A 12,306-nucleotide genomic window follows, 5' to 3' on the forward strand; every position below is an offset into this window, starting at 1 on the left:
TTCAGCATCTGTTAATAAGGTATGATTATTTTTACTAATATTTATAATACTGAAGAACTCCATGTTTAATATCAAGTTTAACATATTTATTATGTTTTCATTGATTTATAAAAATTGTGAAATTTATTTCATATTTAAAGCCACGTGTTTTTAGAGTCCTTGAGAAAATGACAACAACCCTTAAAAATATCTTGGGGTGGGAAATTTTACAACTACAAATCATTCTGTATAAAATTGTGTATAAATACATACTTCTTTTTTTTCTGCTAATTTTAAATGACATAAGCGAGCATCTGTTGCTTATAATGTAAAGAATTTTGTATATTTGAATTGTTCTTTAAGAAATGGATACATACATAGTACAACATACATACATATTTAATAACATCAGTAACTTCTAGAATAAGATTCCAGAAGTAAATAAAGTCCATATGCATACAAAAACAAGCTCACATCGATCAGAAAAACCAACAGACCCGATTCCTGACTATATGTATAATGGTCCTAGCTTTAGACTACACAGTTGTCCAGGCGTTAAATTAAACAATAGTCCTGGCTTTTGAGAAGACAATAGTCCAGATTATAGACTAAATAATAGTATACACTAGACTATAGAATATACTGGACTAGATTATAGACTAGACTATAGACTAGACTATAGACTAGACTATAGACTAGACTATAGACTAGACTATAGACTAGACTATAGACTAGACTATAGACTAGACTATAGACTAGACTATAGACTAGACTATAGACAAGACTATAGACTAGACTATAGACTAGACTATAGACTAGACATAGACTAGACTATAGACTAGACTATAGACTAGACTATAGACTAGACTATAGACTAGACTATAGACTAGACTATAGACTAGACTATAGACTAGACTATAGACTAGACTATAGACTAGACTATAGACTAGACTATAGACTAGACTATAGACTAGACTATAGACTAGACTAGATTACAGACCAGACTATAGACCAGACTATAGAATAGATATAGACTAGACTATAGACTAGACTATAGACTAGACTATAGACTAGACTATAGACCAGACTATAGAATAGATATAGACTAGACTATAGACTAGACTATAGACTATAGACTAGACTATAGACTAGACTATAGACTAGACTATAGACTAGACTATAGACTAGACTATAGACTAGACTATAGACTAGACTAGACTAGACTATAGACTAGACTATAGACTAGACTATAGACTAGACTATAGACTAGACTATAGACTAGACTATAGACTAGACTATAGACTAGACTATAGACTAGACTATAGACTAGACTATAGACTAGACTATAGACTAGACTATAGACTAGACTATAGACTAGACTATAGACTAGACTATAGACTAGACTATAGACTAGACTATAGACTAGACTATAGACTAGACTATAGACTAGACTATAGACTAGACTATAGACTATAGACTAGACTATAGACTAGACTATAGACTAGACTATAGACTAGACTATAGACTAGACTATAGACTAGACTATAGACTAGACTATAAACTAGACTATAGACTAGACTATAGACTAGACTATAGTCTAGACTATAGACTAGACTATAGACTAGACTATAGACTAGACTATAGACTAGACTAGATTATACTATAGACTAGACTAGATTATACTATAGACTAGACTATACTATAGTCTAGACTATACTATAGACTAGACTATACTATAGACTAGACTATACTATAGACTAGACTATACTATACTGTAGACTAGACTATACTATACTGTAGACTAGACTATACTATACTGTAGACTAGACTATAGACTAGACTATACTATAGACTAGGCTAGACTATACTATATACTAGGCTATAGACTATAATATAGACTAGGCTATAGACTATACTATAGACTAGACTATACTATAGAGTAGACTATACTATAGAGTAGACTATACTATAGAGTAGACTATACTATAGACTAGACTATAGACTAAAGACTAGACTATATACTAGACTATAAACTAAACTATAGGCTGGACTATACAATAGACCATAGAATAGATTATAGTCTAGACAAACTATTTTAGAACCGAAATCGGTAACTAAGTTCTGGTCAAATAGTCAGGGTCTTAATTAAATTCCCTGTAGAAAACAAATAAAAAATTGTTTACAAAAATATAAAAATTCTTTGCAGTGCATATTCCGGCATATTCCAATTAAAAATTCACCTAAATTCTTTGGAAAATATTTCGGCTAATAGTAAAATTTGTTTTAAATTTACACATCATTAAAAATAAACACAATTGTAATAATATTTCACACAATTTCATTGATAATTTTCTTGCTAGTTCTTATTTTGGTTTTTCCAAAAATTTATTTACATCTTCTGCCTCTCACGCCAACCGCCAATCTATTGGCATCCAAACATTTAATGCTGGAGAAATAATAGAGAGTAAGTAAATAAACAATAAAAAACAAGTGATTCTTGAGTGCAGATGAAAAAAGCAAAAACAATATAAAATTGAAAATTGATTAGCACACGATCAACGAACTTTCAATATGGTAATCGAAATGGTATTTTGGCCAACAAAAGAGATCAGTAACGGTAAAACTATAGAGCGAAATAGATGGAAAAAATCGGCTAAAATAAATAAGAAAATTATTCGAACAAATTGTATTGAACTGGAAACGGCTCCTGGAAATTAATTATTTGCTAAATAAACAAAAATATATATTTATTGTTGATTATTTTGGTGTTGTTTTAATTTCAATATTTATTTAAAATAATTGCAAATGATGAGTGTTGGCTATTTGTGTTTTATGATTTAATTTCCAAAACAACATAAAGGAATTTTAGATGAACAAATTTTAAGAATTTTTAAAATTTTAATAAAACGAAATAGAATTTTATAAATTAATATTAATTAAAGAAAAAAGATTTTCGCCATCATGGAAAATGTTAGATTTTCTATTATTGTAAGTGTTAATTAATTCGTCAATTGTAACAGAGAAAAAGATTTTGAAGAGATGTGTTAAAGAATTAAGTGATGAATAATTAGAAATATTGGATAATGTGAAATCTGGGAAATATTTGCTAAAATTTTCTAATCTTTAAATAGATTAGAAAAACAAAAACTATTCTTGCGAGTAGGCTACAAACTGTAGTCCAGACTATACACTAGACATAGTCCAGACTAGACTATAGTCCAGACTATAGACTAGACTATAGTCCAGACTATAGACTAAACTATAGTACAGACTATAGACTAGACTATAGTCCAGACAATAGACTAGACTATAGTCCAGACTATAGACTAGACTATAGTACAGACTATAAACTAGACTATAGTCCACACTATAAACTAGACTATAGTACAGACTATAGACTAGACTATAGTACAGACTATAGACTAGACTATACTACAGACTATAGACTAGACTATAGTACAGACTATAGACTAGACTATAGTACAGACTATAGACTAGACTATAGTACAGACTATAGACTAGACTATAGTACAGACTATAGACTAGACTATAGTACAGACTATAGACTAGACTATAGTACAGACTATAGACTAGACTATAGTACAGACTATAGACTAGACTATAGTACAGACTATAGACTAGACTATAGTACAGACTATAGACTAGACTATAGTACAGACTATAGACTAGACTATAGTACAGACTACAGAGTAGACTATAGTACAGACTATAGACTAGACTATAGTACAGACTATAGACTAGACTATAGTACAGACTATAGACTAGACTATAGTACAGACTATAGACTAGACTATAGTACAGACTATAGACTAGACTATAGACTAGACTATAGTACAGACTATAGACTAGACTATAGTACAGACTATAGACTAGACTATAGTACAGACTATAGACTAGACTATAGTACAGACTATAGACTAGACTATAGTACAGACTATAGACTAGACTATAGTACAGACTATAGACTAACTATAGTACAGACTATAGACTAACTATAGTACAGACTATAGACTAGACTATAGTACAGACTATAGACTAGACTAGTACAGACTATAGACTAGACTATAGTACAGACTATAGTACAGACTATAGACTAGACTATAGTACAGACTATAGGCTAGACTATAGTACAGACTATAGGCTAGACTATAGTACAGACTATAGACTAGACTATAGTACAGACTATAGACTAGACTATAGTACAGACTATAGACTAGACTATAGTACAGACTATAGACTAGACTATAGTCCAAACTATAGACTAGACTATAGTCCAAACTATAGTCCAGACTATAGACTAGACTATAGTCCAGACTATAGACTAGACTATAGTACAGACTATAGTACAGACTATAGACTAGACTATAGTACAGACTATAGGCTAGACTATAGTACAGACTATAGGCTAGACTATAGTACAGACTATAGACTAGACTATAGTACAGACTATAGACTAGACTATAGTACAGACTATAGACTAGACTATAGTACAGACTATAGGCTAGACTATAGTACAGACTATAGGCTAGACTATAGTACAGACTATAGACTAGACTATAGTACAGACTATAGTACAGACTATAGACTAGACTATAGTACAGACTATAGGCTAGACTATAGTACAGACTATAGGCTAGACTATAGTACAGACTATAGACTAGACTATAGTACAGACTATAGGCTAGACTATAGTACAGACTATAGACTAGACTATAGTACAGACTATAGACTAGACTATAGTACAGACTATAGACTAGACTATAGTACAGACTATAGACTAGACTATAGTACAGACTATAGACTAGACTATAGTACAGACTATAGACTAGACTATAGTACAGACTATAGACTAGACTATAGTACAGACTATAGACTAGACTATAGTCCAAACTATAGACTAGACTATAGTCCAAACTATAGTCCAGACTATAGACTAGACTATAGTCCAGACTATAGACTAGACTATAGTCCAAACTATAGTCCAGACTATAGACTAGACTTAGTCCAGAATATAGACAAGATTATAGTCCAGACTGTAGATTAGACTATAGTCCGGAATATAGACTATAGACTAGCCCATACTATGGCCTACACTATACTCTAGGCCTTATACTAGAATAGTCAGGACTTCATATTATTTTCATTAAGTATGAATGAATTCTTCTTCTATAGTACAGACTATAGACTAGACTATAGTACAGACTATAGACTAGACTATAGTCCAAACTATAGACTAGACTATAGTCCAAACTATAGTCCAGACTATAGACTAGACTATAGTCCAAACTATAGTCCAGACTATAGACTAGACTTAGTCCAGAATATAGACAAGATTATAGTCCAGACTGTAGATTAGACTATAGTCCGGAATATAGACTATAGACTAGCCCATACTATGGCCTACACTATACTCTAGGCCTTATACTAGAATAGTCAGGACTTCATATTATTTTCATTAAGTATGAATGAATTCTTTAACACATCTGTATTGATTTTCTTCGCCGTTATTAACGTACATAATACATTTCATTTGCCTGTTTTCATTCACACCTTTCAAGGAGAACGATTTAAAACGTAATTCCGAGAGTGGCATTGACAATGAGGTGTTCTACGATAGGCGCAGCATTTCGAGTGAAAGTAATAGCGATGCTTTATTCAGCAATGAAACGCATGAGATTTTCGTGACACAACAACAAAATAAAGTATTATGGGATAGTATGGAGATTGAAGAAACTTTAGCTGAGGCCAATAATGCCACTGAAGTTCTTCATATGGTTAAGACGGGTACATTTACAGATCTTGAACCCGCCTCTAGTGATGCCCATTTGGCTTTAATCTATTGTTCGATATATGGTTGTGTGGAACATGTCAGCTATTTGCTTGATCATTGTGGCAGTGATCCCAACTGTTCTGATCCGCGTGGTAGGACCCCTTTACATTTTGCTTGTTGTCGTGGTAATGCTCATATCGCAAAAGTATTGCTGGATCGTGGTGCTGATCCCAACCGCTGGGATGGTGAGAAGGAAGTGACACCTCTTCACTGTGCGGCAAGCGCAAAAAGTGTTGAATGTATACTACTGTTACTAAAACGTAAAGCCCATATAAATATTGGTCTTGAAAATCGTTCGGCCTTACATGTTGCTATTGATCACAATGCCATTGAATGTGTCGAGACTCTATTGAAATATGGAGCTGACCCGAATACGCCACAGGTCTATACGGAAACTCCATTGCATACGGCTTGTGCGCTCGGTTATACGAAATGTGTTGAACTTTTATTGAGTCATGGTGCCGATGTACGTTCTCAATTCGGAGAGGGTAAATTGACAGCATTGCATTTGGGTAAGTCGAACGTACATGAAATGTACATTCCAGTACTTTTCGTAAATTTTTTTCAAGTTTTGTTTACATTCCATTGAATTTTAAATTGTTTATCCATTTCAAATGAGTTTTTTTTTGTATGTATTGCAAAATGTTTGCAAATGTGTGTAGTTTTTTGTGGAAAACATGTGTACCGTACGTATGATGGACCCCTTCTTCATCACAACGTTTTGTTTAAATCAAAATTTTAATAACATTTTTTTTATTTAAAACAATGTGAACGGACGGCGTTTGCATATTTTGTAATAATAATTCATGTATGATGTGGTTTAACTTGATTTATGTATGTATGTGCTTGTAAACAAACTTTTATTTTGTTTAAATAAATTTATTAATTTTTAAATAAACATTTAATGATCTTTGCAACTAAATACAACAAAAAGGATGTAAAAAAAGTTGTTGAAAATTGAAAAATGAGAAAATTTATAATTTATTTAAATAACAAAAGATCGTTCAATGAAACTACATGTCAAAGAATAAATAAGAAATGAAACTGTTGTCAAAAGTACCTAAGTCTACTGTCATCCGGTACCTAACTCTAAGAATGTATTAGTAGAATTCTCAAGTCAACATAGTTGCAAAAAATCGTATTGAAAAATATTGAAAAAAAAAATATTACATTTCAATTTATACTTTGAAAGGTTTCATAAGATATTTTCCACATATTTTATCTACAAACATTTTATAAACACGTCTATTTGTTTTTTAATCTATAATATTGAAAAAATAAATTATTTATTTGAAATATCTTTTTCGTTTACCATACGAAAATTTACAACATTGTTTTTTTTAGTTTTAATTTCAACCAACAAAAATTCAATGTCAAAAAATAAAAAATATTTTTTTTTCGTTTGTAAAAAATATATTATTTTCGGGCTATTAAATGTGTTTAAATTGTGCAAAAAAATTATAAAATATAATGTTAAGTGATAAAAAATATTTTAAAGTGCTATTATCCTCAAATATTCGCGAAAAAGTTTTGAAGTTTGGAGAGAGAATAAAATTTTTACATATGTGTTCGATTTACACAGCACTCGTCTGTGAGAAGAGCGTAATGTTATTGTTGTAAAAAAATGACAGCATTTCACTTCTTGTTTATTCTTTGCTACATGTGTTTAGTGTAAAGTTATGGTGAGACCTCAAAATTTTTACAATTATAAAATTTATTATACCTAATAATAAATATAATAAAGTCTAGTCTGTAGTCTAGACTATAGTCTAGTCTATAGTCTAGTCTATAGTCTAGTCTATAGTCTAGTCTATAGTCTAGTCTATAGTCTAGTCTATAGTCTAGTCTATAGTCTAGTCTATAGTCTAGTCTATAGTCTAGTCTATAGTCTAGTCTATAGTCTAGTCTATAGTCTAGTCTATAGTCTAGTCTATAGTCTAGTCTATAGTCTAGTCTATAGTCTAGTCTATAGTCTAGTCTATAGTCTAGTCTATAGTCTAGTCTATAGTCTAGTCTATAGTCTTGTCTATAGTCTAGTCTATAGTTTAGTCTATAGTTTAGTCTATAGTCTAGTCTAGTCTATAGTCTAGTCTATAGTCTAGTCTAGTCTATAGTCTAGTCTAGTCTATAGTCTAGTCTAGTCTATAGTCTAGTCTAGTCTATAGTCTAGTCTATAGTCTAGTCTAGTCTAGTCTAGTCTATAGTCTAGTCTATAGTCTAGTCTATAGTCTAGTCTATAGTCTAGTCTATAGTCTAGTCTATAGTCTAGTCTATAGTCTAGTCTATAGTCTAGTCTATAGTCTAGTCTTTAGTCTAGTCCATAGTCTAGTCCATAGTCTAGTATATAGTCTAGTATATAGTCTAGTCCATAGTCTAGTCTATAGTCTAGTCTATAGTCTAGTCTATAGTCTAGTTTATAGTCTAGTCTATAGTCTAGTCCATAGTCTAGTCTATAGTCTAGTCTATAGTCTAGTCTATAGTCTAGTCTATAGTCTAGTCTATAGTCTAGTCTATAGTCTAGTCTATAGTCTAGTATATAGTCTAGTTTATAGTCTAGTCTATAGTCTAGTCCATAGTCTAGTCTATAGTCTAGTCTATAGTCTAGTCTATAGTCTAGTCTATAGTCTAGTCTATAGTCTAGTCTAGTCTAGTCTATAGTCTAGTCTATAGTCTAGTCCATAGTCTAGTCTATAGTCTAGTCTATAGTCTAGTATATAGTCTAGTCTATAGTCTAGTCTATAGTCTAGTTTATAGTCTAGTCTATAGTCTAGTCCATAGTCTAGTCTATAGTCTAGTCTATAGTCTAGTCTATAGTCTAGTCTATAGTCTAGTCTATAGTCTAGTCTATAGTCTAGTATATAGTCTAGTATATAGTCTAGTTTATAGTCTAGTCTATAGTCTAGTCTATAGTCCATAGTCTAGTATATAGTCTAGTATATAGTCTAGTATATAGTCTAGTATATAGTCTAGTATATAGTCTAGTCTATAGTCTAGTCTACAGTCTAGTCTTTAGTCTAGTCGTTTGTCTAGTCTTTAGTCTAGTCGTTTGTCTAATCTATAGTCTAGTCTATAGTCTAGTCTATAGTCCAGTCTATAATCCAGTCTATAGTCCAGTCTATAGTCTAGTCTAATCTTGAAATCTCCTTAAATTTCTTCCTTTTACTTTCAGCTGCTGAAAATGATTATGTGGATTGTGTACGTCTGCTATTGGAACATGGTGCCGAGGTGGATTGTCGCAATGCTAGTCACCAGACACCACTACATTTAGCCTGTCTCTCTCAATCAATGGAAACTTTAGAACTTCTAATATATCATGGAGCAAATGTTAATGCGGTATATCGTGATGGTAGAACCGCCTTACATGCAGCCATAGTCAAACAGTCACGTTCGCTAGACTGTTGTAATGCTTTGCTAAAAGCGGGAGCAAATGTCAATAAGGCCGATGATTATGGTTATACCCCATTACATACGGCAGCTTTAAATGAATTTAGTAATTGTGTTTATACTTTTATAGGTAAGTTAATATAAAATAAGAAAAATGCTGTATATTAAAAGAATTTTTATTCCCTAGAACATGGTGCCGATATAACCGCTCGTACTGCTGGCAATGTTTCGGCTTTATCATTTATTGTGCGTCGTACACCCGAAATTATACCCAAACTAATGGCAAAATTCGATGCTTCGATTAAGGTGAATGATCATGAAATTGGCGATGTGGATTGTGAGATTATATTGGATTTTCGATTGTTGGTACCACCGGGAGCTTTAGAACGCGGTGAAACCGTCTTGCTTTTGTCCCTTATCGAAGTGGGTCAAAAGAGAATCATTATGCATCCTTTGTGTGAAACATTTCTTTTCTTGAAATGGCGTCGAATACGTAAATTTTTTCTTATGTCTTTGCTTTATCATGCAATTTATGTTATACTCTTTACTTTATATATTGTGGGCGTATATGCCCACAGCTGTGAAAAGGATAAGAAATGTGAGGGTCGTGGCTATATACCAACGGTGGGATATTTTGTTATTATTTTAAATTTAATTATATTGGGTAAAGAACTGTTTCAGGTAAGTTGTTAGAGGCATTCAGAAATGTATGAGTTTTAGTGTATCGTTTTCTTTTCAGATGGCTCATGGTCTAAAGGGTTATGCGAAATACTGGGAAAATTGGTTGCAGTGGGCAATTATATTTGGTGTGTTAATGTGTGTGGTAAGTTTCGGAAAGTTTCTAGTCTATAGTCCAGACTATAGTCTATAGTCCAGACTGTAGTCTAGTCTATAGTCCAGACTGTAGTCTAGTCTATAGTCCAGACTATAGTCTAGTCTATAGTCCAGACTATAGTCTAGTCTATAGTCCAGACTATAGTCTAGTCTATAGTCCAGACTATAGTCTAGTCTATAGTCCAGACTATAGTCTAGTCTATAGTCCAGACTATAGTCTAGTCTATAGTCCAGACTATAGTCTAGTCTATAGTCCAGACTATAGTCTAGTCTATAGTCCAGACTATAGTCTAGTCTATAGTCCAGACTATAGTCTAGTCTATAGTCCAGACTATAGTCTAGTCTATAGTCCAGACTATAGTCTAGTCTATAGTCCAGACTATAGTCTAGTCTATAGTCCAGACTATAGTCTAGTCTATAGTCCAGACTATAGTCTAGTCTATAGTCCAGACTATAGTCTAGTCTAGTCTATAGTCCAGACTATAGTCTAGTCTATAGTTCAGACTATAGTCTAGTCTATAGTCAGACTATAGTCTAGTCTATAGTCCAGACTATAGTCTAGTCTATAGTCCAGACTATAGTCTAGTCTATAGTCCAGACTATAGTCTAGTCTATAGTCCAGACTATAGTCTAGTCTATAGTCCAGACTATAGTCTAGTCTATAGTCCAGACTATAGTCTAGTCTATAGTCCAGACTATAGTCTAGTCTATAGTCCAGACTATAGTCTAGTCTATAGTCCAGACTATAGTCTAGTCTATAGTCCAGACTATAGTATAGTCTATAGTCCAGACTATAGTATAGTCTATAGTCCAGACTATAGTATAGTCTATAGTCCAGACTATAGTATAGTCTATAGTCCAGACTATAGTATAGTCTATAGTCCAGACTATAGTATAGTCTATAGTCCAGACTATAGTATAGTCTATAGTCCAGACTATAGTATAGTCTATAGTCCAGACTATAGTATAGTCTATAGTCCAGACTATAGTATAGTCTATAGTCCAGACTATAGTATAGTCTATAGTCCAGACTATAGTATAGTCTATAGTCCAGACTATAGTATAGTCTATAGTCCAGACTATAGTATAGTCTATAGTCCAGACTATAGTATAGTCTATAGTCCAGACTATAGTATAGTCTATAGTCCAGACTATAGTATAGTCTATAGTCCAGACTATAGTATAGTCTATAGTCCAGACTATAGTATAGTCTATAGTCCAGACTATAGTATAGTCTATAGTCCAGACTATAGTATAGTCTATAGTCCAGACAGTCTACAGCCTATTTATATTTTTCAAATCATCCTCCACTTTTTTATCTTTAGACTCCCGAAATTTTGAAAATTGATGAACTGCAGGAAGTGCCCGTATGGCAGCATCATGTAGCCGCAGTTGTTGTGCTATTGGTATGGGTGGAGTTAATGATGCTAGTGGGACGTTTTCCTATATTTGGTGTTTATGTACAAATGTTTACCAAAGTGGCTGTAAATTTTGGAAAATTCCTCTTGGCCTATATTTGTTTACTAATGGCGTTTGGTTTAAGTTTTTCAGTATTATTTAATGATTACAAAGCATTTGAAAGTATTACTTGGTAAGTTTTTGCAAAAGTGAAATAAAAATCAAACCAATTTATATAACTTATCTTCCGTTAATAGGTCACTTTTAAAAGCCATTACCATGATGTCGGGTGAATTAGAATTTGAGGATATTTTCTATGGTGATGTGGAGGTTAAATATCCTGTTACCTCCCATTTTATATTTCTCAGTTTTGTGCTTTTAGTTACGGTGATCTTAACGAATCTAATGGTGGGTTTAGCTGTTAGCGATATACAGGGATTACAAGTTTCTGCTACGCTAGATCGTTTGGTGCGTCAAGCGGAATTAGTATCACGTTTGGAAAGTTTATTTTTTTCACGTTTGCTGCGAGGAGCTCCTACCAAATTGTTAAAACTTTGCAAACGTAGTGCCCTACTCAGAACATCACGCAATAAATTAATGTTTATCATAAGACCCAACGATCCGAGAGATAATCAGTTGCCCGAAGATATAAAACTCAATATTTATAAATTAGTAGCCGAACGTAGAGATCGTAATATAAGCATACGTAGACGTAAATTTGAAAGTAATTATTCAATGTTTCAAAGATCTCTACAGCGTCAAAATACTCCCATACGTAAGGAACGTACCCCATTGCGTAATAATGCCAAAGATTTATATGACAAGAAGGATGCACCACAAAGAGGTGAAAATGAACAGTT

At 32.7% G+C, this 12,306-nt stretch overlaps 1 protein-coding gene across 1 annotated transcript in view; it reads left to right on the forward strand.

Annotated features, from left to right (window-relative positions):
* Nucleotides 1-2,325: 2,325 nt before the first annotated feature.
* Nucleotides 2,326-12,306, forward strand: part of LOC119607179 (transient receptor potential channel pyrexia) — a 10,558-nt gene continuing 577 nt past the window's right edge. The window contains exons 1-7 of the mRNA XM_037960987.1: nucleotides 2,326-2,967; nucleotides 5,559-6,342; nucleotides 9,000-9,344; nucleotides 9,402-9,895; nucleotides 9,954-10,037; nucleotides 11,374-11,639; nucleotides 11,704-12,306. The exon at nucleotides 11,704-12,306 is cut by the window's right edge and continues 577 nt beyond it. Coding sequence (XP_037816915.1) covers nucleotides 2,941-2,967; nucleotides 5,559-6,342; nucleotides 9,000-9,344; nucleotides 9,402-9,895; nucleotides 9,954-10,037; nucleotides 11,374-11,639; nucleotides 11,704-12,306 — 2,603 coding nt within the window. The 5' untranslated portion in view covers nucleotides 2,326-2,940. The remainder of the gene's footprint in view (nucleotides 2,968-5,558; nucleotides 6,343-8,999; nucleotides 9,345-9,401; nucleotides 9,896-9,953; nucleotides 10,038-11,373; nucleotides 11,640-11,703) is intronic.

Source organism: Lucilia sericata, unplaced genomic scaffold, assembly GCF_015586225.1.
Source record: "Lucilia sericata isolate MDLA Ls3-8-SP2 unplaced genomic scaffold, ASM1558622v1 Contig000669F_arrow, whole genome shotgun sequence".
NCBI lineage: Eukaryota > Metazoa > Arthropoda > Insecta > Diptera > Calliphoridae > Lucilia > Lucilia sericata.